Source organism: Hyla sarda, chromosome 5, assembly GCF_029499605.1.
Source record: "Hyla sarda isolate aHylSar1 chromosome 5, aHylSar1.hap1, whole genome shotgun sequence".
NCBI lineage: Eukaryota > Metazoa > Chordata > Amphibia > Anura > Hylidae > Hyla > Hyla sarda.
In genome coordinates this window covers 172,618,861-172,645,907 of record NC_079193.1, presented here as the reverse complement: position 1 = coordinate 172,645,907, position 27,047 = coordinate 172,618,861, and the positions used below count along the sequence as shown (strand labels likewise).

General features: G+C 38.5%; 1 protein-coding gene across 13 annotated transcripts in view; it reads left to right on the top strand.

Moving 5' to 3' along the window:
* Positions 1-25,378, top strand: part of LOC130273638 (poly(rC)-binding protein 3-like) — a 744,530-nt gene extending 719,152 nt beyond the window's left edge. For 11 of the 13 annotated variants that reach the window (XM_056520770.1, XM_056520765.1, XM_056520766.1 and 8 more), the window contains one exon: positions 9,774-13,623. In XM_056520770.1, coding sequence (XP_056376745.1) covers positions 9,774-10,131 — 358 coding nt within the window. In that variant the 3' untranslated portion in view covers positions 10,132-13,623. Of the gene's footprint in view, positions 1-9,773; positions 13,624-17,266; positions 17,928-23,667 lie in introns of those variants that run through there. The other 2 variants (XM_056520776.1, XM_056520775.1) reach the window with 2 other exon arrangements.
* Positions 25,379-27,047: the final 1,669 nt, after the last annotated feature.

Below are 27,047 nucleotides of genomic sequence, written 5' to 3'. Positions count from 1 at the left end.
CAATCACTGGTCCTGCGGGGTGAGTGATCGGTGGTGGCAGGGGTCACTTTACCGGCGAGTCCGGACGAGCGGCGACGGGGTCCAGAACAATGGCGGCGGGGACCGTAGCGGCGGCAGCAGGAGGTGAGGACCGTGTGCCTCCTGCTGTTGCTTTGCAACAACTCCCAGGATGTAGAGCCAAAGAGCATGCTGGGTGTTGTAGTTGTGCCTCCAGCTGTTGCATAAATACAACTTCCAGCATTCCCTTTGGCTGTGCATGCTGGAAGTTGTATTATACAACAGCAGGAGGTCAGTGCTCTCCAGCTGTTGTATAATACAACTATCAGCATGCAAAGCCAAAGGGCATGCTGAGAGTTGTAGTTATGCAACAGCTGGAGGCACAACTACTACTCCCAGCATGCCCTTTGGCTGTCTGTGCATGTTGGGAGTAGTTATGCAAGAGCTTTTTCTATGAAAATGTGTGCCTCCAACTGTTGCATAACTATAACTCCCAGCATGCACAGACTACCAAAGGTCATGCTGAGAGTTATAGTTGTGCCTCCAGCTGTTGTATACCTACAACTCCTAGCATGTCTTTCGGCAGTCAGTGCATGCTGAGAGTTTTTGTTTTGCAACAGCTGAAGGCACACTGGTTGCGAAACATTGGGTTAGGGTTTGTTACCTAACTCAGTGTTTTGCAACCAGTGTGCCTCCAGTTGTTGCAAAACTACAACTCCCAGCATGCACTGACAGACTGTGCATGCTGGGAGTTGTAGTTTTGCAACAGCTTGAGGTTTGCCAGCTCCCCCCCCCCCATGTGAATGTACAGGATACATTCACACAGGCTATGGTTTACAGCGAGTTTCCCACTGGGAGTTTGAGCTGCAGCAGAAAATTTGCTACAGCTCAAACTCCCAGAGGATAACTTGCTGTGGACCCCTGCTTATGTGAGTGTACCCTAGAAATACTATACTACACTAAATAAAAATTAAAACACTACATATATACACCCTTACAATGTACACCTCCCCCCCCCCCCCCATAAAAATGAAAAACGCCTCGTATGGCACTGTTTCCAAAACTGAGCCTCCAGCTGTTGCAAAGCAACTCCCAGTATTGCCAGACAGCCATTGACTGTCCAGGCATGCTGGGAGTTTTGCAACGGCTGGAGGCACCCTGTTTGGGGAACACTGCCGTGTCCATCCCTATGCAAATCTCTAATTTAGGCCTCAAATGCGCATGGTGTTCTCTCACTTCGAAGCCCTATTGTAGGGGGCTTTACCTTCCTCCTCCGTATGCGATCGCCGAATGACTGCTCTATGCCTGAGATCCAGGAGCAGTCAAGCGGCAGAAACACTGATCAATGCTATGCTATGGCATAGCATTGATCAGTATGAGAGATCAATGTACTGTATGTTATAGTCCCCGATGGGGGCTAGAACATTGCAAAAAAAAAAGTAAAATAAAGATAATTTAACCCCTTTCCTAATAAAAGTAAGAATCACCCCCCTTTTCCCATAAAAAAACAGTGTATATAAAAATAAAATAAACATATGTGGTATCACCGCATGCGAAAAATGTCTGATTTATAAAAATATATTAATTAAACCACACGGTCAATGGCGTAAGCGCAAAAAAATACCAAATTCCAAAATAGTGTATTTTTTGTCACTTTTTATATAATGAAAAAATTTATAAAAAGCAATCAAAAAGTCCAATCAATACAAAATTGGTACCGCTAAAAACTTCAGATCACGGCACAAAAAATGGACCCCACCACGCCCCGTATGCAGCAAAAAAAAAAAAAGTTATAGGGGTCAGAAAATGACAATTTTAAACGTATACATTTTCCTGCATGTAGTTATGATTTTTCCCAGAAGTACGACAAAATCAAACCTATATAAGTAGGGTATCATTTTAATCGTATGGACCTACAGAATAAAGATAAGGTGACATTTTTACCGAAAAATGTACTGTGTAGAAACGGAAGCCCCAAAAAGTTACAAAATGGTGTTTTTTCTTCAAAGTAGTGCAAAAAATAAGCCACCATATGGATTTTTAGGTGCAAAATTGAAAGGGTTATGATTTTTTAAAGGTAAGGAGGAAGAAACGAAAGTGAAAAAACTGAAAAACCCCAGGTCAAATCCCCTTCTTCCCTTCACACAAATGGATGATCACATTCTTACTACCTGCTTCCACCACTAGAGATAGAGTACCAAAGACAGATTTATTATGTATCATAATAGTAACTGTACAAATCAGGCTCTGGTACTTCTTGTGTCATCCAAGACAAGACACAAGGGGTCAATTCTGTTTCCATCATGTCTTGTTTTTCTTGGGGTAGAATAGCAAAGCTGCCTATATTATTCTGTCCAAGAAAGAAACCAGGAACAATGGTGGGTCGGCACTTTCATGTATGGTAGTGCTCATGGTGGAAGCAATCCAGAGTATGCCAAGAGTTAATCTCAGCACTCACAAGTAATGCTGAATAAATTCAGGTTAACCTGACCTCTATCAAGTTCCTATATGTAAATAAGTAGCACCGAATTTTGGACCCATTTACAGTAGAATCATTAAATCAGTGCTTCTCAAATTGTGAGACGCTCCTTATTTTTGGGAGAAGCATGAGTTCAGTGGGAAGGGATCATATACTGATCGTGACTTAGATTCACCAACATACAGGTGAAACTCAAAAAATTAGAATTTCGTGCAAAAGTCCATTGTATTTCATTAATGCAACTTGAAAGGAAGCATAAAGTGCTCCAAAATCTCCTGGTAGACGGATGCGTTGACCCTGGACTCCTTAAGGACGCAGCCCATTTTGGCCTTAGGGACTCAGCAAATTTTATTTTTACGTTTTAGTTTTTTCCTCCTCGCCTTCTAAAAATCATAACTCTTTTATATTTTCATCCACAGACTAGTATGAGGGCTTGTTATTTGCACGACCAGTTGTCCTTTGAAATGCCATCACTCACTTTACCATAAAACGTATGGCGCAAGCAAAAAAAATATTATTTGTGTGGGGAAATTGAAAAGAAAACCGCAATTTTGCAAATTTTGAAGGTTTCGTTTTCACGCTGTACAATTTACGGTAAAAATGACATGTTTTCTTTATTCTGTGGGTCAATGCAATTAATATGATACCATGATAACATAGTTTTCTATTATTGTACCGCTTTTAAAAAAATTGCAAACTTTTTAACCAAATTAGTACTTTTAAAAAATCCCTCTATTTTGCTGACCTATAACTTTTTCAATTTTCCGTATAAGCGGCGGTATGAGGGCTAATTTTTTGCGCCGTGATCTGTACTTTTTATTGATACCACATTTGCATATATACAACTTTTGATACATTTTTATCAATCTTTTTGGGAGTAAAATGTTACAAAAAAGCTTTTTTTTTTTTTTACGTTTTTTTTACGTTTTTTTGCATTACTTTTTTTATAGTTCGTATATTTACGCATGCGGCGATACCAAATATGTTTATAATTTTTTTTTTTTACTTTTTTGGGGGTAAAATGGGAAAAAGAGACAATTTACATTTTTATTGGGGGAGGGGATTTTTCCATTTTTTTTAACTTTATTTATACTTATTTTTACTTTTATTTTTACACTTTAATAGTGCCCAAAGGGAACTATCTATAGCAATCACTTTATTGCTAATATTGTTCACTGTTATGCATAGGGGATAGTACAGATCAGTGTTATCGGTCATCTTCTCCTCTGGTCTGCTCGATCTCAGACCAGATCAGAAGACCCGAGAGATGGACGGAGGCAGGTGAAGGGACCTCCGGCCGCCATGCTGGATGATCAGATCCCCGCGGCAGTGCTGTGGGCGATCCGATCATCCATATTGATCACCACATCTGAGGGGTTAATGGTACACATTAGCGTGATCGCTGATGTGCGCCATTACCGGCGGGTCCCTGGCTGCTGATAGCAGCCGGCACCTGTCGCGCATGATCCGAGAATCGGTCCGATGCTCACGGTCATGAACAGGACGTTAATGTACGCCCTGGTGCGTTAAAGGGGTACTCCAGTGAAAAACTTTTTTTTTTATAAATCAACTTGTGACAGAAAGTTAAACAGATTTGTAATTTACTTCTATTAAAAATTCCAATTCTTTCCAGTACTTATTAGCGGCTGTATACTACAGAGGAAATTCTTTTCTTTTGGGATATCCTTTCTGTCACGAACACAGTGCTATCTGCTTACACCTCTGTCCATTTTTGGAACTATCCAGAGCAGCATATGTTTGCAATGGGGATTTTCTCCTGTTCTGGACAGTTCCTGATGCCCCCCCGCCAGCCATGCCCACCAACTGTAATTCAGCGCTGGGACTCTGTGTGATTGACACACAGGACCCAGCGCATGCGCCGTTCCCTTCTTCTAATGTGCGCGCCGCTGCATATAATGCTTGCAAGCCCTCGCTCCCCCAGCTCCCGCTCGCTCCCGCTGCCATCTTTGTACTCAGGGTGCCTGCGCAGTGCACCCTGAGTAGAAAGACGGCAGAGGGAGCAAGCGCTCGCTGGGGGAGCGAGGGCTTGCAAGCATTATATGCAGCGGCGCGCGCGTTAGAAGTGAACGGCGCATGCGCTGGGTCCTGTGTGTCAATCACAGTGAGTCCCAGCGCTGAATTACAGTTGGTGGGCGTGGCTGGCGGCGGGGCATCGCAGATACCCGACTGTCCGTGGCTTTCATAAAAAGCTTTTTTTAGTGTAATAAAAGCTGGGAACTATTAGGTAGAAAGGTTGTTATACAAACCACCTGCACACAGTACACATGCCATGTGCAGGTTATTGCAGTAAAAGTTCATGACAGTTGTGCTTTAAGGCCCAAATGGGCTGAGTCTTTAATGACAAATATTTTAATCTCATACATGGTTAATGGAAAAATTCCCTTTTTCCTTATTTTGTTTTCTTTAACCATCCAGACATCACCATGCTGCTTGGTGAGGTTCTAGTAATAGCTTTAGACTATGGCCCCGTAGTGGTGACCCGGCATACTCGAAGGCAGCAGCACTGCGTGCAGCTACCAGAGGTTGGTGCTGCATGCAAGATTGCAAGGGCGGCCCAGCGGCGGATCCTTTTGATAGGGGATAAGATGTCTTAGGGCCAGAATATTCCTTTAAAAAGATTTATAGTTTGCAGAAATTACAATGAAGCCCTAAGCCAGTCACTGGCCCACCAAACCTCCCCGTGCGCTCATGCAACTTTTATAAATTCCTACTGAGGTGCAAAAAAATTCCAGCAACTGTTGAAAATTTATAAAAATCAACATTTAAAATTTAAGAAGACATTGAATTGTCAATTAAATATCTTTATTTGCCCAAATCAGATGATTAGAAATACACACTTGTCCTCAGGTTGTGTGTGATATTGCAGCTCAGTTCCACTGAAGTGAATGGAGTGGAGTTGTAATATCACACACTACCTGAGGACAAGTGTGGTGCTGTTTTCTGGCCCAATTTTACTATTCCTGGATAACCACTTTACAAAGCAGTTTAAGAAATTAAAGCTGAGCTCTGATTGGTTGCTATGGGCAACAAAGACAGTTTTTCTTTTTAGGCTGGGTTAGCATCATGATTTTACAATATAAATTAAAGAAAATAAAGAAAATTTAACCGCAATGCTTTCTGTACCTAGTACATAGACTAGTATAGAAAAAATGTATTGTATACTTTTTTCTGGGACAGAATAGCATAGTATACCACACTTTTCTACCCTTCTTTACAAAAAGTATACAGATGTATATAACTTATGGATAAATGCAGCACACCAGAAGAAAGTCCAATAAAGTGCAGTTTATTCCAGGAGAGAAAATGTAATTTAATAATATTTCTGAGAAGAGGGTCACACGGTGGCGCATCCACATGACACATGTGCTGACGGCCGTAACGGAGGGACTGCAGAGCGGGTAGCTCTGTGTGTCCACTCACACAGAGCTACCCCCTCTGCATTTCCTCCATTACGGCCGTCGGCGCATGTGTCATGCGGATGCGCCACCGCGTGACCCTGTTCTCAGAAATATTATTAAATTACATTTTCTCTTCTGGAATAAACTGCACTTTATTGGACTTTCTTCTGGTGTGCCGCATTTCTACAGTGGGAAATCTGTGACTGCCGTTGGTGCATCCACAGCGTGAAATACGCTGCAGATGTGCCTAAAGCTTGCATCCGCAGCGTGAAATACGCTGCAGATGTACCTAAAGCTTGTTTTATAAGCAATCCATGGAAAAATATTATCTTGCTTATTGAACGCAAGAATAAGCGAGTTAACTGCTGTTGATGGATCTTATATATTTATTATAGGGGACTCTGTTTAGTAGTTGAGTGCGTAAGGTTACACTAGATCTGATTGAATGGTTAAAGGAGTATTGCAGTGTAGGAAAATGTAACCCCTATCCAAAGAATAGGGGATAAGTGTTTGTTTGTTTGTTTGATTGATTGCTAATGTAAATGTGAGTTACTTGTATGGTAACCAGTTTAGAAATATATTTATATATTGATTTTAGTTGCTAATCATTGGTTAATAAATCATATATTCATGAAAGGTATACATTACAAAGATTATAGGCTGTGTTAACTATACAGCCAAAGTTAGTCAAATTCATTTTATCATGGACAAAGAAGTAAAACATGAATCCAGACACTCCTTAAAATTATAACTTTAAGCGTTACTCATATCCAAGTGACAAGAGAGTGAAGAAATTAGAATATTCATCAAATGGGCAGGCATAGGGCATAGAGCCACAGGGGTCCCAGAAGCCAACAGAGCACGATACTCAGGTGTCGAATGAAAAGACAGCCAATCAAACCACGTTTTAGTATAGCGATCATTCTCTGCAGGGGTCAAAGCAATCAACTCCTCCATACGCTGGAAGTAATTGACTTCCGCAAGAAATTCTCCAGTAGTGGGGGGAGCAGACGATCTCCATTTACGAGGAATGACCGACTTGGTAACCCCTCTTTTTAATGCTGTTCACCCGCACTATACCCCAGTGTATTGGGCTTTGTGGATGTCAGTTTCCCTTTAAACCCTTAAGGACGGACCCATTTTTTACCTTAATGACAAGGCTCTTTTTTTTTTATTTGACATGGATCTCTTTAAATAGCAGTAACTTTAGAACGCTTTTTCTGAGCTGAGCGATTCTGAGATTGTTTTTACATGACATATTGCCCTTTATATAAGTGGTGCATTTTTTTTTATGACGTTTACCCTGCGGGAAAATTTACATTATAGTTTTATAGTACACATCATTACGGACGTGGTAATACCTATTATGTATATGATTTGTGTTTTTGATCTTTTTTGGTGAAAATACAGGGCTTTTATTGGGAAAGGGGCTTTTTTTTTTTTTTTTACACTTCATACTTTTATTGAAGAACTTTTTATAAAATTTTTTACACTTTTTACAGGTTATACTATGCTGCAATACCTTTGTACCGCAGCACAGTATGACCTGACGAGCTGCTAACAGTACAGCCTGTGCGATCCAACCTGTGGCTGGATCTCCCAGGCTTCTGTAGCAGGCAGACAGGAGGTCATGATCTGACCTCCTGCTGCCATAGCAACCAATGGCGATCCGCGATCTTATTGTGGCACCACCATAGGTTAACAGGGGGAGCCCGCTCCCACTGTCAACACCATATATGCGTGATCAGGATTGATCACGGCATCAATGGGGTTAATGCTTCCGGGACTGGCACGATCGTGGCTCTGACAGCTGTGGCGGGACTCCGGCTGTGATTGACAGCCAGGTCCCACTGCTGATCTCCTGAGCTGCCCGCGGCAGTGCCGGAGATTGCTAGGACGTATGCATACGTCCCAACGCGCGAACGTGTCGGATGCTGAGACGTATGCATACGTCCTATAGCGGGAAGGGGTTAAAATAAGCTTGCCTGGTCTTTCAGAAAAGCAATCTCTTGGCTCTGTTCCATCTCTTATATTTCTTTTGCTGAACAATATCGTAAACTGATTTATGAACTGTTCTGGCCATAAACAAACTTAGAAGATCATTTAGTACAGAAAAGATATGAGCTAAAAACAGAGCCAACAGACTGCTTCTCTGGCAGACCAGGACATAGCTGATGGCACTGTATGTCAAAACAAAGAGGCTTTCGAAGTGAAACTTTGCAGAATTATATAAAGAAAATAAAAAAAATAAGAGAAAATGTTTTTTAATACCATATTTAATGCAAAGCGATGATAAAAAAAAATATGCAAAGTTATTCATATGCATTAAGTTATGAGAAGATGTATAACACTGCAGGTGAAATCTGTGTTGTTATCCACAGCAACCAACTGGATTTAAGATGACGAGTCCTGTTAATCTGAGTGTTTTGGAAAAGTTGTTTTGCGAGGGCAACTCCTTTCCACAAAGACCTATGGGTGTCTTAAAAAGGGGTCCGGCTGTGGCAACCATGTGTTACATGGCTGTCCATTCATTTGTGACCACATGCCACTTAGAACAGCTGATCACTAAAAGAGCAGCTGGATCTGTCGCCAGGGCTGGTTTGGTCTGAGACAAGGTTGTCTAGCTGTGACAAACCTTTACCATATCTTTCTATGAAAATCCTACAAATTAGGAATTTAAGGTCCCCTTTATTAAATCAGTTGTCATGCTGAGGCTCCCTCCGGCAAGCACCAAAGGGAAACTGATGCTAGAACTGATCCTATTCATTTGAATGGGACAGTTCACAATCATCCAGTGTCTCAATTTGGACGCCGGTTGATTGGACTTGACTGGATGGCACTAGAGAGGGGAACGCAGCTTGCTATGTTCCACTGTCCGGCGTGCCAAACAACTGATGCCAAACAACTGATGACAACTGATGAATGTTGTCATCAGTTGTGGCATCAGTTGCTCCAATATTTAGGCTGAGTTCACCTATGCTGTAAAGCCGGACAGATGTGAATTCAGCCTAACAAGTTCAAATTAAGTTTTCACTAGTAATACATAAAGTACTGACATCCTACAGCAATAGATAAGAACTGTTTCAAGTGATATGGCCCTCTAAATGAAAACTTGTAATATGTATTATTATGTATATTATTATTCATGTATTTAGACTGCTTATTTTATGACTGGCCTATAATTTACTTTTGAGCTGAACTTTTAAAATGTAAATTTGAAATGTATATAATTTAAAGTAATTCTTGTTTTTCTATTGCCTTTCTTATGGTATAAATTTATGAAATAAAATATCTGGTGTTTGCATATAAATGGTTAAATATTGTATAAACTGACAGACAGCCATAAGTAGATCAATGGAAACATTAAAGTTGATAATGGTTAATAACACAAAGTGTATAGGAAAGATTCTGAACAGTATAGTGAAATAGGGAAACAATTCTAAACCTAATTGGACATGCACAAATTGACAAGGGCAAACATACCAGTGCCGTGGAGAAGTCAGAATTCTGTTTTCATTTTGTTTTAAGTTTTGCTTTATCATCTTTATCATTCTCTGCATTCCTGAGATTTCTTTCTTTCATTGACATTAAACACACCTATGTTAAGGCATTCTTTAGAGTCTTAGTAATGTTTTCCTCATCAAATCATGAAGTACCCTTTTGTTATATCTCTTCTTTAACACATAACATGTTCCTCCTCTGACCCTCATTTTCCCTTTTTTCTCTTTCTCTCCCCACCCTCCATATGTCTGTTCCTTTTGGTGACCAATCTAACCCAATCCCACTTTGTTTGCTCCTATTCCATTCCTTTCTTCCCAAAATTTATCCTTGCTTGACCATCCCAACCTATTTGTTCCTGTTCCTCTCTTCGTTTGCAGCTTAGAGATGGCTAAACTGAGCACCCAGACTGCTTCCGTCACGACCCCTGTTGACCTCAACATGAACCTCTCTCAGTCTACCACCCCTTCCTCCACCCCTACCTCTATGGCTATGTTGGCAGCAGCTGCTGCTGCCTCCGCGGTTAACGTCAATTCCCCTCCCCCCCTACCAACTTTACCGACCACCCACTATGCTGTTCCTGTCTCCAGTCTGCTTGGCATGAAAACTGTCCCACTCCTGGCATTAAATGCAGCGGCCACTGCGGGGGCCACTGGGAATTTACCTGCTTATACTGCCAAAATTCCATCGACGAGTGGGGTTAAGAAATCTGACCGACAGAAGTTTGCTCCATATTGAAGGCATGAAAACAAAGCTCTACCAAGATTGCATGGTAGATCACTCTAAAGACAACAATATGGCATTCTTATTTTCTGTTTCATTTTTTATGTTAAATTGCAAAGTGTTTATTGTTGCTGATTCAATTTTGTCCTTTTTTTTCATGACTATTAACACAAAATAGTTACTAGTTCCAACAGCATATGTTTATCAGTTTTATTATTTATTTATTTGAGTTGATGTTATGTTTCATTCTCTCTTTAGTTTCTTTATGTATATGTTTTTATTAGGGGTGGGTTTGGGGGAGAAATGGATAAAATTACCTGGCACCTTTGCCTTACAAAATTAAATAATTCAAAAAGTACAATGTGGTTATTTCTGCAATTACTTTTTCCAAAAGAAATAAATAATATGTACATTATATTCTAGATATAAAAAACAATGTCTGCAGCTGATAACCAGTTGTTCATTGTATAAAAGTGGTTGTAACCTGTAGTTGATGATAACTGGTCAAGTTTTAAGTATATCACAAAGCAAGTTTTGTGCCGCTTTGTCTGAATCAATAAGTCTGAACTTCACATCCACGATCCATTGTCTTAACAACTAGCACATCATGGTGGCATCCACAGCACTGTACGTGTCACCAGAACGTGAGTGCACCCAAGAGCTGCAGTTTATTGCAATGGTGTATAGTCATTTCTCTGCATAAAAGTCAATATAAACTGCTACTGTTATGAAGCAGTGGTAAAAACTTCCCTTGACTTCTGCTGGGATGATAGGGTTGTTCAACAGACTAATTCCAGGCATTGCATTGCACAAATCTATTGTATTATTGAGACCAGAAAATACAGATAGAAACGTGTTTTTCTTAAGACAGTTTCTTAGCAGTTTTACTTTTATATTCAAAAGAACAAAACTACAAAAATCCTTGAACACCGTTCGCGGAAACGGCATCAGTTATTTAAGAATCCCGCTCAGCATTATTCTCATTGCCCTGAGCTCTGATCAAATGTAATAAAAGATGAGCGCAATAGAAAGCAGACAATAAAGACCATGTTCACATTTCAGTGATCCTTTTGTTGTAAAATAAAAATAAATGTATTTGTATTAGCTAAGAAACTGTGTTTTTCTAGATTTTATATATTTTCACATCTGTACTGTGGAGGAATTAAAGCTTCAATTAAAATACATTCAAAAGCTCAGTATTAGCCTGTCCTCTAGTGGTTACTGCCAATATCATGGTCCTTACCATAACACTAAAGGATTCCTACATTGGTAGCATATAATAAAAAGAATGATTCTACCATGAGATTATACGTGTGGGAATACACAGCGTACACAAAAGTCCAGGTACAGAAACGCTCTTTAGAATAGAATTTCTAATATATTTTACATAACAAAATAATATATTAGCATGACCGAAATAATGCTAGCCACCTATGCATAGAATATCTTGCACTGACTTCTTATATAATGGATATATTATTAATAACAATGTGTTGTGACACTACGGTGACACTAAGCTTTTACACATACTTGTGATCAGTCGTGGTTAAAGCAAGATGGTTGTATAGGTTATTAAAATATTTTTTAAATATAGAATTGTGAGATTTAAGATAGAATATAGACACAGCATGCAAAGTGGACACAGAAGAAACAGGTTATTACTGGATGACCCTCTTTCTGGAATATTTTAGTTTAATACCAGAAAATTTAAATCACTTTTATATTGAAAAGCTGGATATTCTCACTCTATGATTTATGTAAAGTGAATAAAAAACATTACTTGTGTATTCTAGTTAGTTTTGTTGGTTTAATGGTTTATTAGGTATCAGGCTTTTACCTGCAGCATATCCAACACTAGCAATACTATAGAGGTCTCTTTATCACTGCCTTTAATATATACAGAGAGATGTATTTGCATTAAACACTATGAATACAATTCCAAACACAATGGAGAGACTTATTAAAACCTGTCCAGAGGTAAAGTTACTGAGTTGCCCATAGCAACCAATCAGATTGCTTCTTTATTTTAGAGAAGCCTTTTCAAAAACTAAAGAAGCGATCTGATTGGTTGCTATGGGCAACTCAGGACAGGTTTTGATAGATCCTCCCCCCCTCCCCCCCCACAATGAGACTAGAAATCTAGAAAACTAAACAAGAAAATATGTGCGTGAATCAATAAGATGTTGGCTGTACTACATGTACTATGCTAACACATTAGCATGAATCACCTGATCTAACATTCCACTGTTAAGTAGTTATGTACTTATAAAAAAATAATAATAATAAATAATAATAATAATAATAATAAATTATACAAAAACACCTTTTATGTAGATTCGAATACTTATTTATTTTGATCAGTGCTAAAGGACAAAAAATTATTATAATTTTGATGAATTTATAAAATCTAAATTTTTCCGTTACCCAAAAAATTTGGCTTGCTTTAATACAGCCGAATATTTATAAAGCCTGCCTTCTAATACTTGTCCCTCAGGAAGGTAGGTTCAATGGTAGTGAACAGTTTGGCTTTTATGATTCCAAAGAGAAATTTCAATTTCATGTCCAGGAATATATTGGTGTGCATTGATGTTTTTTTTACTTTGCATTATTGCCTTGTTGTATCCTGTGTGTTAGCCCTACTTTTACCTGCCCAGCTTCCCCATTTTATCATCATCCTGACATTTCTTCATGATTCTGATTGATTTTAGAAGTAATGATCTATTGGCTTATTGTACACTGTTACATCCTATAGGGGTTATCCAGGACTAGAAAAACAGAGGAGATTTTTTCCAAAAACAGCACCACGTCTGTCTCCAGGTTGTGTAGTATTGGAGTTCCATTGAAATGAACGGAGCCAAGCTGTAATACCACACACAACTTAACAGTTTTTGAAAGAAATTAGCTTTGTTTTTTTAATTCCTGATAACCTCTTTAAGGGCACCCTTTTGCACTTTTTTACATCCTCTTTATATCATGCAGGACTTATTCACACATGTTTATGTCACAAACTGCAGTGAGTTTTTTTTAGTCTTTTAGCTGCAAGGCTTCCCCTCCTATAGAAGCTACGTGGCCAAATAAAAAGATGGTGTCATTCAGCACGTGCGAAAGTATTCCTAAAGTAGTTCTACAGTCCTTTAAAACTGAAGCTCCACCTTTAGTTAACACAGGCTGAAAATATAGTGGAGGAGATCAATAAAAACTTTAAATGTAAACTTAGACTTAGGACTCATGGCTCATCTTTAGACTATCCAGTCTAAATTTAGACCATTGCTAAGTTGGCTTACATTTAATACCCAAATGGGCACCACAATTTCAAGATTGTTATTTTGAGCACAACATCACAACTAAGCCCTGCCTCTTCATCAAAGCCCCACCCAATTTATGCTAAGCCATGCCCCTTTCATCAAAGCCACACCCAATTTCTGCTAAGCCATGCCCCTTTCATTAAAGCCACACCCAATTTCTGCTTAGCCATGCCCCTTTCATCAAAGCCACACCCAATTTCTGCTAAGCCATGCCCCTTTCATCAAAGCCACACCTAATTACTGCTAAGCCATGCCCCCTTGTTGAGCCCAGTGCATATCGCCATTATTATTTAAGTTAGTTTACAAATCTGTATAATAACAACTGAAGGTTGACAGATCTTACGATGATCTCAGTTCTTATCTAATTCTGGCTTCTGGTCCTGTCCTTATTTATATATGAATTCCAAATAGCCTTTTTAATATAAATAATATTGTGTATTTATATGAAATGTAACTGAGCTTTAGGGGTATTTAAGGGGTAATAAGACAATCATTTGTACAGCCATTCTCTACCGTACACCAGCACGTCTGCCAACACTTTAAGGCTCTGTTTACACAGTGTAAAACTCTGCCTCATTTTTCATTTAATGCACGCATTTTCGTCCGGTGAGGCAAACAGGCCAGAGATGGTCATAGGCAAACCCCTTTAAGAAGAGAGAATCAATACAAAGAGTCACTCAAAGAGAAATTTGAGTGCAATCCCATATTATTTGGTTATCTGTGTAAAGCCTCTTTCATGCACACTTTTCTTTCAGTTTCTTTCCCTAGTAAAAAACACCATACACTTCAAGCATCCACCTGTTAGCACTGTAGGAATCGCTGGAGGCTCCAGGGCGTGACGTCACATGGAGGCGGAGTCGTGACGTCACTATACTCCGTCCCCGTGGTCAGGAGGCATTAGACTTGTAGCCTCCAGCATTCCTACACTGCATACAGGTGTGTACTGCATGCTAGATTGCAATGGTCTCCAGCGGCGGGACCCCCGTGATCAGATATCTTATCCCCTATCCTTTAGATAGGGGATAAGATGTCTTAGTGCCAGAGTTCCCCTTTAAACAACATAAGGTCAAAATTATTGCATATGAGCCAGAATATTTGTGTACTTTACACCAAAAAAAACTGTCTTACATGAAATGAGCCACATTTATTATTACACTTATTTGGCTCACTCAAAAAGTGGTGTGGCTTACCAAAAAGCAGTGTGGCTTCGGTAAAAGAAGGGTGTGCTGTACATGTGCCAACATTTTGGTACATTATTCTGATGAAAAGTAAACCTAATAGTTGGTCTAAAATTAGACTAAAAAAAAAAGAAGAGCCTGAGCCACTGTAGTAAATCTGGAAAATGTAAAGACTACCTAAGTTTGCATATTAGACAGTTAAAGCAAACTGCCCTTCTAAAAACATTGTAAACGACAGGGAAATGCACGGCCACATAAAGTCTACCCCAGCTATTACAGCTGACTGCCAGGGGATTTACCAGTGTAGCAGTGATCACCTCATTGACAAGTGATATTTTCCTGTTGAGACAAACATTCGTTTCCTGTAGGAGATTTTCTTTACATAATAGTCAAAATGACATGAAAAGGTCATGAAGATATTATAAAAATGCTACATTCATTTGTATTTTATGTAGAAAAAGTTAATAAAAGCTGGAGCTCCTCTTTAAGTTTTTCTCATATGTCATTCAAAATTATAAAAACAAACCAACAGAATATATTCTCAGGGACCTAGGCTGACTCTTTTTATCTATGTAAATATAAAGCAAAATCCATAGGTAGTCTGTATGCATAGTGCTTAAAGATGACCCGTGGCCTCATCTGACATGCCTGTTTTAGTAGATACATGAATTCCCCATGAAGTAACCACTCTAGGACTCTTCTTTTATAACTCTTTGCCGCTCCTCTGTTATTCTGATTAGAAATGTATGACTGTATGTATAAATAGCCAACTGAGCGCTACTAGTGAGGGCGTGTCCCTACACTGTTTGATATTGTTAGCTCTGATTGGACAATCTCAGGAAGTGTCAGAACACGCCCCCAACTGGAAACACCCAGTTGCCTATTTAGTCATACATTTCTACTAAGAATAACAGAGGAACAACACAGAGCTACAAGTAAAAATGTTCTGAAATAGTTATGTCATGGGGAATTCCTGTTTTTACTTAAACTGACATGTCAGGAGAGGCCACAGGTCCTCTGTAAAGTATAGAGCATATTGAAGAAAGTATGCTTTATGGCCATTTGCATACAAACAGCTCCAGCATGCAGCCACATTCCTTGAGACTTGGCTCTAAGTCACATTTTTACAATGCTGTAAATGACAAATAGAGTGTTTAGCGCTCAGGTATAGGAACACAACCACTGGAGAATCTTTATACACTTGCCACCAAGAAGATGAGAGAGGCGTTACTCCACTAAAGTCTACTTACACATTCTGAAATATTATGTCACCCTCACATCATTACAATTTTACAAAAATACTAGAATGAATAGCCAGAAATACTGTGACACTGTACATAATAGTGCAAAGAGTTGTATTACATCTCAGTTATAGAATACCACTTATATTACTAATCTGTCTTAGGCTGCATTCACACTTCGTTTTCACATTACGGGTGCCGGATCCGGCTGGGGGAGGGGCAAGCCAGGTCTCTCCTGTACCCCAGCCGGACCAGCACTGAACTCCATTTACTTTAATGAGCCAACCGGAGTCAAACGGTGACTCCAGTTGGCTCATTGTTGACCCATATGCGGTTTCCTGACCGGACCTAAAACTGTAGTATACTATGGTTTTAGGTCCGGTCACAAAACCGCACATGGGTCAAAAATGAGCCGACCGGAGTTACCGTTTGACTCCGGCCGGCTCATTAAAGTAAATGGAGTTCAGCGCTGGTTCGGCTGGGGTACGGGAGAGCCCGGTTTGCCCCTCCCCCAGCCGAATCCGGCAACCATAATGTCAAAACGAAGTGTGAATGCAGCCTTAGATATGAAATATCCTATAACAGGCAGTGCTCGGGGCAGTCACCTCAAATATTTACTTTCCTTTATGAATAATGTTCTTCGTTGCTTTGTTGGAACTAGTTTGAATCATGTTTTATGCTAATTTCCATTCATTTTCTGTGTTTTTTGTTTTTGTTTTTTTTTTATCTGCGTTGCTTAGCGCTGAAGTAGACATACAGCATGGTTTACCTCACAACCTCCAAGGTCAGGCACTATACACATGCAATTTTCACCAACTTGCACTCCTCAGATTATCATAGCTTTAAAGGCAGATCTTTATTCAGTTGTATAAGTTACAAATAGGATCACGGTATCCAATAAATGCAATATATATTTCTGATACTCAGTGTTTAAACCATCTTTACTATATGGGGCTGTAATGTAAGCGCTCCATGAGAAGGAAAGTCAGTATTACTGTACTGGGCCAGATACAGTACCAGTTTGTGTTATTTGTCATTTCTGAATATTGTAGGTTTGTTTTCACCAGTGCACTAAATATGACATTGTAACCATTATTAAAAGTCACTCTTTTTACAAATTGTGCTTAACTAAAGTGTTTCTGTTTTGTACATATATAAATATATATATAAAAGAGAAAGGAGAACCAGAATATAATACAATGACACCCTGGCTTTTAACAGCTTGAAAAAACTGCTGTGCAATGTTCCAAACTATTGTATTTATGGTTTATTAACTCTTAAGTAAAAACTGTTGTAAGAAATTGTTGCCTGCATTTATATGCTCTTCTATGCTAGTTGTAACTGAGTGTTATCTTCTTTAATGGTTAGAAGAATTTTTTTTTTTTTTTGCTTTTTTCCCCCCTTCTATTTTCTTTCCACATTATAGGCTTTCTTCAGAAGTCACTGGCCTGGGGGCTCTGTAATTTATCTCAACATGTTCGTAAAGTATTAGCCTCAAGACAGGACTTTTCCTCGAAAGACAATGATTTCTTTGGACTTTAAGCGCCTAAGGGATTTCTGGCTGTTAGAATATTTCATACTGTAGGGGGAATTGCAAAATGTTTTTTTTTTTTTTTATTATTTCTTTCCGTTTTCTAAAAAAAAAAAAGCTTAGTTTCTCTCTTTATATCACAATTGTATTTGAGTAAACACCGTTGTATTTCAGATATTAAGACACCAGGGTTTTTTGCTCAATGTTTTAAGTTCATGCTTTGATTAGAAACCATGTAAGGCATGAGCTATTCGTATTACAGAATTACTGTATTTAATTGTAGATTTGATGGTAATTTAAATTATTTTGCCTTTTTATATATAAACATATATATCTTTAAATAAAGTTTTCCTGACTAAAAATGAAATTCAGGTTTATTTTATGCTGAATATATATAGTCACTCATGACTTTATGTTACAAGAAAAAAAAGTTGTTTGTTCTAATTTATCAGGCACTCTGGTTGACCAAATTTACCCGAAAGTTAGAAATGTGTTATTATTTACTAATGTCATCAATAAAGTAATCCTCAGGAGGAAACCTGCAGAAGAACTTTCATGGTTACAATTCTTCACTTGTTCTTATCATAAAATGCATGTAGATTTGTGCTTTTTGTTGGGTGTTAGATATGGTATCGTCTTGGAAACACTAATTGGCCAACAATTTCTAGTACATAATACAGTGTCATATTCTTATACAGTTAAAGTAGAAGTCACGTGTATTAAAATTTAAAATTTGTAGAGTGCGGGGGTCTGAACACTGGGACCCCCTGCAATCTCCTGCATGGGCCTTCTACTATCTCCTGGAGCCCTCTGCTTTCCGCCATGCCCCCTCCATATATCCCTATGGGAGAGCCATTCGGCTATCTTCGACTCTCACATAGAGATAATTTGAGGAGGTGTGGTGGCAGCTGCTTCATGCAGGGGTCGTGACGCTCCATTCCAGGGGAGAGCAGAGCGCCATGCAGGAGATTGTAAGGGGTCCCAGCAGTCAGACTCCCCGCAATCTAAAACATATCCCTATACTGCAAAGAGGGTATACATTTTTATTCATGAAATATCTTTAAAAAAAAATTTTTTTGCATATTTTACGTAGTAGTTTCTGAAATTCTAGCTAATTTATAAATACTCTTCATAGACATGGCAAAATAATTTAGGCGCCACAGGTTTATGGAAACAAATTTTACTTCTAATTAGGAAAAAAAATACCTATAATAACTGACAATGCTTATGGCATGTTAAAATATAAATAAATTAAATAAATAAATATAAAAAGAAATAAATGACACACTAAGAAGAAACACGTGGTACATGGACAGCCTCTCTATTAACTAAAATAAGTTAAAACAACTGTCCTACCACATGTTAGAATGTGCAAACCAGTCTAATCTACAAGACAGACTTTATGACAGCAATGTCACAGGCTGTAAAATGTTACGATTTAGGAATCAACCGTCGTGTAAACTATCTATCAATTGCCAGCACTAAATCTCCATCCACATGAGGAAACTATCCCAATAGGAAATAATAATATTATTTCTGATTGTTTTTTCATGCAACTGAACACAGAAGATAGTGGCTTCAACAAAAGTTTATGGAGTTCTAAATGACTATTTTAATGATAGCAAAGCACAAGCCATTTTGACTTTGTTGAGAGCATCAGCAAAAGTGCTAAAATTGTGTTTTAAATGCTGGTAACTGTATATAGAAGTGTAGAAAGTGTTCATGTGGAAAGCTGGGCTACTAGAATCTCATTTCTGAAATCACATAGGGAGCTTTAATCTTGTGCCTCTTTTTTTTTTTATCCCTTAAACGAAAATGAGCACAAATAAATAAAAACCTTTTTTGCTGGAATAATAAAACACTTGAACTTAATGCATCCCTGTTATGAAGCAGGAATACATCTTAACAAATGCATCTTTATCAATGGTAAAACAAGTGGGCCCTAAAGTGTCCAACTATACTGCTGCCAAAACATGAGTTTATGGAGTTGTATACCGTGCCTGGCATTCATTTGAAAAGAACATTTGGAAGAAGCATTGTGAGAAGAGCCCTGTTTATCAGCCGCTCTTTGTTAACCATAGCTCCAACTTGAAAAATAACCATTTTCTGAAACTGCTCCGGTAGTGCTCCTGTGCACCTGCTCCATTTAAGCTATAACTTTCTTCTACACGGTCACCCAGACTGTAATGAATGTTCCGTATGTGATTGGCATAGGGATTTCATAAAGGAAGAATCTTATTCTTTTCATGTGCATTTGTGCTGCTTTTGATGCATCCAGTAGTATTATGTGCCTTCGTATCAGCTTAAAGGGGTACTCTGGAGAAAAACAATTTTTTTTTTAAATCAACTGGTACCAGAACGTTAAACAGATTTGTAAATTACTTCTATTTAAAAATCTTAACCCTTCCAGTACTTATCAGCTGCTGTATGCTCCAGAGGAAGTTCTTTGCTTTTTGAATTTATTTTCTGTCTGACCACAGTGCTCTCTGCTGACACCTCTGTCCATTTTAGGAACTGTCCAGAGCAGGAGATGTTTGCTATGGGGATTTGCTCCTGCTCTTGACAGTTCCTGAGACAGACAGAGGTGTCAGAAGAGAGCACTGTGGTTGGACAGAAAAGAAATTTAAAAAGAAAATAAATTCCTCTGGAGCATACAGCAGCTGATAAATACTGGAAGGGTTAAGATTTTTTATTAGAAGAAATTTACAAATCTGTTCAACGTTCTGGCACCAGTTGATTTGAAAAAAAAATGTCACCAGAGTACCCCTTTAAAGCGTTACTATAATTTAAAGATTTATTCATACGTACAGGATCTGTTGCAGATTTGAAGCTGTGTTTAATAATTTCATTTACATTGAAATCTGCAGCATCAAATATACAACAAATCCTGTATGTGTAAATGTACCCCGAAATAAAGTGTGACTTGTTATAGAGACATGTCAAAAGTTTTGATCAGCCAAGGTCTGGGTGCGGAGACTCCCACCAGTTGCTAAAAGTTTTTATGTGGCCATGTACTAAATATGTAATGTAATACAAGTTTGCTATAATGTAAAATATCATGTTGAACAAAACACTAAAATGCTGTTAAAAGACAGCCCCTAATGGAGTAATGGAGCTTGCCACTCCATTGAGCTGTTGAGCCAAGGCTTCCCTGTTCAGAATGTAAATATGGGGGATTAGCACAAAAATAAACAGTTCAAATGTCTTAAATAGTAAATACAGACACGGCATGCTGCAGTCTTTGTCTCTGTCTGACTCTCCTAGCCACAAACACGACAGCGTTTCGGGGGCGGACCCCCTCAGTCATGCATCATGACTAAGGGGGTCCACCCCCGAAACGCTATTGCATCCATGGCTGGGAGAGTAAGACAGAGGCAAAGATTGCAGCATGCCATGTCTGTCTTTACTGTTTAAGAAAGTTAGTTATACTACATTTTAGAGAAATAAACAGAAAAAGGAATATGCATGGATCCGTAAATGATTGCCCTATTGGGTGCTACATATGAATTGTTTATTTTGCGCATATTTACATTCTGAACAGTGAGGCCCTTGAGGAGTTAAGTGGAGCTCCAAAAGCAGGTTGAAAATCTATGCTATGAGCCAAGGCGTCCCTCACAAAAGATTTTTTTTCACCAGAAAGACGTGTCCGTGCCTCAGGCATTTTTGCTTAGTGCTAGAAGTTACATCATTGGTTACTGTATGTCATAGAAATAAAACAGCAAGAATGTGTAACTATTTACAGAGAAACAATAGTGCTGATTTATGACATGTAACAAATAAGATTCCAGTTGCCATTTTTCTAAAAGAGATAAGAAAATAAAAGCAGTTTCACATTCTGGTAGCTGGAATAAATCAGTTCTTATTCATTACTGTATATACATGACAGGTCACTTCATCCAAATGTATCAAGATGAACATGATGAAAAGACCAAACATCGTAATATAAAATGATTAATAAAAGTATCAGGTCATTTTTCTGCTTTTCATAACAGCAAATGTAAATTTGGAAAAACATGCTGCTCAAAGACTTCTTATAAACTGCCCCAACCGGTCACATTACTACCAGGCATGGTACATGTCCTGAGGAGGACTTTTTAAATATTTTAAACTAAATGACCTTTAGCTAATACAGATTAGCAATCTACAGAGCAAGCAGATAGAAAGCCAAGTGAAACTGTCCATAGGCTTTACCCTCCTATCATTACTTTCCTGGCATTTCTGTTCCTGGTTTTTCTCTAGTTGTTTTTCTCTTTTCACTTTCTCTACTACTTTCACGTAAGCGGCCCATAGGCATTATCATAACTATTACCATTTCATGGTCACTAACAGTAATCATTTTGTTCTGAGCAATGATGTTTTACATTAGTCAGAACACTTCTTTATTAATACTTGAACTAGTTCTCAACATTTGTGGTAAACACTACCGTTGCATTATTTATTTTGTCATCTTCCTAGAAAGCTACATTTGGGCAATGCAATAAATGTTCCACAACGCAAGTTTCATTGACATTGTGAAAAATATCTGTCTACTCATATGCCCTGACTTCTATTGTAAAATAAATAAGAGTCCACTGTTTGTATCGGGGAAAATTTGCTGATAAAATTTACTGTGGCTCTTTAATATCAGCTTGTTGTTTTAATGCCAACCTGTCAACAGGGGACCAGTGGTGTACATAAGCCCATAGCTAGATAGGCCTAGTCATTGTGATTCCAGGAATGCTTTTTTTTTATTTCAATAGTCCTCTCCATCAGTGAGAAATAAGCCTTTTTCTTAAATAGGGACTATCATTTAAACAAACTGTGCATAGATTAATAGTACAAACGAATATAAGAAACATTGTAATATATCTTATTAGACAAAAATGCTTCTTTCTCCTGTTGTCAAGGTTCTTTTACGAAACCACGTCATTCACTCTGAAAATCAGCTCAATTCTGTGCTATGTTTACTAGACCAACCTTCAGCCCAAAGATAGAATTACACTATACAAGTCTATGGAGGGTGGAAATGAGAGGAAGGGGGGTGTCTAGAGGGACACAGAGGCTGTGGACAGTGCAGAGAGAGACATAAAGCAAAGAGACAACTGTAAAGTTAGGCCCACACCTGCATCGATGGCCCTGTTTGGGCCTCTATCGCAGAATCTATCTGAATAATGAGACAAAACATTTTGTTTTTGATCTGTTAGATTGCTATAAAATGACATACACAAGCAGAACACCCGACAGACCACATTTATGTTTTGGGGTCTGTCAGGCTCTGTCCATGTCAGGGCTTTATTCACATTTTAGACTGCTTACTACTGTTTTATTGTGCATTCTCTGTTGGCGCTTTTTAGGCTGTGCACAGAGGCGCAGAAGAGCATGTGCTTATTTTTATTTGTGTTTTCCTTGCGGACAGGTCTGCTTTAAGTCCTCTGAAAGGCTACATATTGGCAAAGACAGCTAAAACTTTAAGACAAAAAATGTTGTTGGCCTTCAGGATACATCTAAAACTACAGTTGCAAATGAAATTGGTATAGCCTAATATCCACATTGTATAGTTTAGAACTAGAATTTAATACAAGACCCATATACATAACTATTATATAAATATGTAATCTAATTCCCTTTTTTATTTTCAGATAGCTAAAATAACTAATATTTAAACTGGATTTGCTTAATAGTAGGACAAACTACTCCTCTCTATATAGGAATGTTGTTAGTAGTTTGCTATAACGGTCTAATATGCAATAAGATACTTATATGGGTTTTTACTTGAGGTTTTTCTTCCCCTGCTGTCTTCTCCTCATATTACCATAAAACCTTCCCTTTCCATTTTTAAAGGGAATCTGTCAGCTCTATATAATGCTCAAGGCTCAAATGTCAAGAAGATGCTGCCAAGAAACAGCATGCATGTCTCCTCTATCCGCAACCTCTCCTTGCCCTGAATGATTGATGTACAGGGCTCAGTGCTGGAAGCCAAGCACTGTACATATATGATGCAGAGCCGGGAGGGATGGGGAAGGGAGGTAGTCAGAGTGCATGCTGCGGCTCGGCCATGCCTCCTTGACATTTAATCTCTGAGCATGCTACAGAGCTGACAAGAACTTCCTTTAAGCATATTTCCCAAGCCCAGCTTTTGTAAAACATTTTTTGATGCATCCAAACCAACTGTGTTTTATTAGTATGATTTCTGTGTTACATTAGAGAAAAAACCCACAATTCCTCAAAAAGTGAGCTTAACTGTGAAAGATGAAATATTTGTGAAATCCCATATTCATCAATAAAACTGTAAGAAAACTCTTCTCTTCTTTTCACAGTTTCTTTTGGTGAATATGAATTAATCCGTATGGATTCAGCTTTACATCGGGCCTTCACCTCCTTGAAAGCGTCAGGAAATTTTGTATCCATCGAGGTTTACTGCTTGACTAAGGAGTTGGATAGAGCCACCATACTCTGCTATGTGCTTTTTCATTGGAAGAAATTATTAAATCGGCAATAGTTTGTAGAATGTCAGTGTGTTGGTGAATGATCATTCTAATGAGAATGAATATAAACTTGCTTAAAAGAAGATGATGACTTATACAAAACAAAAACAAAAACAAGAAAAAAAGAAGAAAAAATAAATAAATAAAACAAAAGACTTATCTTGTACAATTGCAAAAAGCAGTAAATGTGTATTTGCACTCTTCCCAAAATGCATTTGTTCTAGCTCAGGCGGCTGGTGTAACTAAATATTTTGGAACACATGTTTTTTTTTTAACTATTCTTTTGGACACGACAGTAAATACAGTCTGCACCATGTACATTATCTGTGTGAAGATTTGTGCCATTTAAGCCATTTAGACATGTTCAGCTATTTCAAATGATATCCTCTTGGTGTCACATATGTGATAGCTCAATCTAGAATATGCTGTACATTAACTATCCCAATAAATAAACTATGTAAAACATTAGTGGACAGAGATATAACACTCAGAACATTTTCCTAGGGGCAACTCTTGGGTAAAGCCATTGAATACATATCACCTTTATCAATGTACAACTTGCAAGTCATATAACATATAGGCATTATCTCCATCAGGACATAATGTGCTGTTTTAAGCACACGTTTTATCGGTGATAAAGGGGATGTGCCCGTTTTGAGTATTCTACTTGAGTACTTTATTTCATTCTAGTCTTTTACAGCCCTGAAATCATGGACGGCCCTATCCCCAGACACATCCCACCGGTCATTAGACATCTGCAAATGTTATATATAAAGACAGTACATGCTGGACATGTTTGCATAACAGACTCAGGAGCCTTTTCTGAATAATCTGGGTTTTGGCTGCTGTTAAATATTTCATAAAGGGCCGCCAAAGAGTTACCTGTGTTAACATGTTACTTATAAGACCCGTACAGGAATGAAACTGAAGCGGCTGCAATGCATTATGTTGTAGTCAGTATGTGACGGATGCATCGCGCACCTATTGATCCAGCCTTTTTTTAATGTTCAGTGCCCACATCAATAGCCATTTTCTGCAAATAAATGTCTTAAGCAATGCGTCAGCTCTGACAAAACAGACAAATCAATACTAGCAATGACTGTAAATCTGTTCATTTTGAGATCAGTGTACACAATAATGCAAACATAAACTCTATTCTCTACAGCTGTACAGCATATATGCAGTATGAGCCAATATGGTTTCTATTTGCCTTGTGACCATCAAGGGGAGTTGCGCTTATTTTGTCATCCGATCAATGCAAATGTCTCATTTCTTTCTATGAAATCCTTTTTACGGAAAGATGAAGACATAGCGCAGCAGTGTGGAAGAGAGAAAGACTACTGATATTTTCCGCAACCAACAGTCCTATTCTATTGTTATCACAAGTAATAGACTGCAGCATTTGGACAATTCTGAAGAACAAAAGCTTTAATGTATCTGAATAAAGAAACCTTTCAAGACAATCAAGTCTGGCGTATGTCCAGTATTTTATGCTCTGACACATTCACAATATTTAAATAATAAATGTAAATTATCTCTTTGAGATCTGTGTTTCTATTTCCTTCCTTTTTTTTCTTCGTTTTGCTAAATAAACAAATAAATAAACATAAATAAACAAGCTTACCAGAAAATTATACAATATATATATATATTAAAGTACCACATCATTGGCATGGTCATATAAAAAAATCAGCAGCAACATATTCCTCAGTGTTGTACACAGACTGATCAATGACATCCCTCCCTGTTTGCCTCTGTTCACACCACTATAGTGGCTTCAAATGTACAACAAAAATAGAGAAGCATAGCCGCACATCCACCATTTGTATTTTGATCTACTTGCTTCTCAGCATCATTTGAAAAACTAACAGGCTGTTAGAATACATTTTGATCAAAAAGTACAAGCCCACTCACCATCAAGGCCACCTAGTCAGAGTGGGTCCCTATAGTGGCTTCGGTTACAACAGACTCCATGACAGTAGTGCTACAATCATTGAATGACGGAGCCCACTGGTTTATAATGGGGTCTGTGGACTTTTGGATTGCTGTCATTTTTTTTGGAAAGATTAGTGCTGCACTTTATCTTCCCATCAAATCTGATGGAAGTACCGATGGAAACTCTGAATGGAGTCTCTAAAGGGTAATGTGGACAGAGCCTTATACACACCTAAAGCTGGTCTTGAAAAAAAAAAAAACTTTTGACATGCTATGTTGAGAACTCCACCATACACTAGATATGCATTGGCATTGCGTAATACTCACTGACGTTCAATGTGTAAAATGGACATGTGCAGAGTGAAGGATTGTGGGCCGAGCCAGGGAGTGAAGATAGTAACACATTAAGGTGCCCATACACCATATACCAGAGTCAGCTGAATCTGTTGCCACCAGTGAGGCCTCTCAACTCTCCAACGACAGACGATGCTGGTGGAGAGACGGATCGGGGTGCTCTATTCTTGTTGCCAGACCTTTTGTTAGTGGAGAAATAAGCCAGCCCCAGAACAGTTTGTCTGCGGTTTACCCTTTATCCCCATAGGACGGGAGAGGTAGCTGTTGGCTGAATGTTATTAATAGAATATGGTCACCTTTACAATATAGATATATGTCAGCTAAACTCGCTGTTTTCAGCATGATAGGCTGGCCATCTAATGTGTAGGACGGTCTCTTGACTCTCCTCTGAGAAATAATGAGGGAGGATTTTATGTACCCACTTCTTTTTTTGGGGAAGAAGCCACTGCAAAAGGTGTCTAGCAGTGTATTTCTCTTCTCTTCCCTTTAATAACACAGACATTCTTGGCCCAGCAGAGTGTGCATGTGTATGGCGATATCAAGAGTTATAGCTTTCTACCGAAAGAGAGTTTTCATTAGACCGCTATTTTATCTGTATGGCCAGCTTAACACCAATGCATCTTCAAACTGTGATAAGAAATTAGAAGAAACTAGTCAAGTAAAAAAATTAAAATCAGGAAGTTATAAAACTATAGCAACCAATCAGAGGTTGCAAGTTATTTTCCAAATGTTCTCTGAGAAATTAAAGTTGGATTACGATTGGCTGCTATGGGCCACTGTTCCACTGCCCACTCTGCATCTTCTGTGACAGCATTATTTCCACATCATAGCTGCTGAAGAATGTTATCTCAGCGACAAGTATTGGTTGTGCCTTTTTATGTTAGAGTATGTTCACATAGGAATGAAATGTTGCAAATTTGACT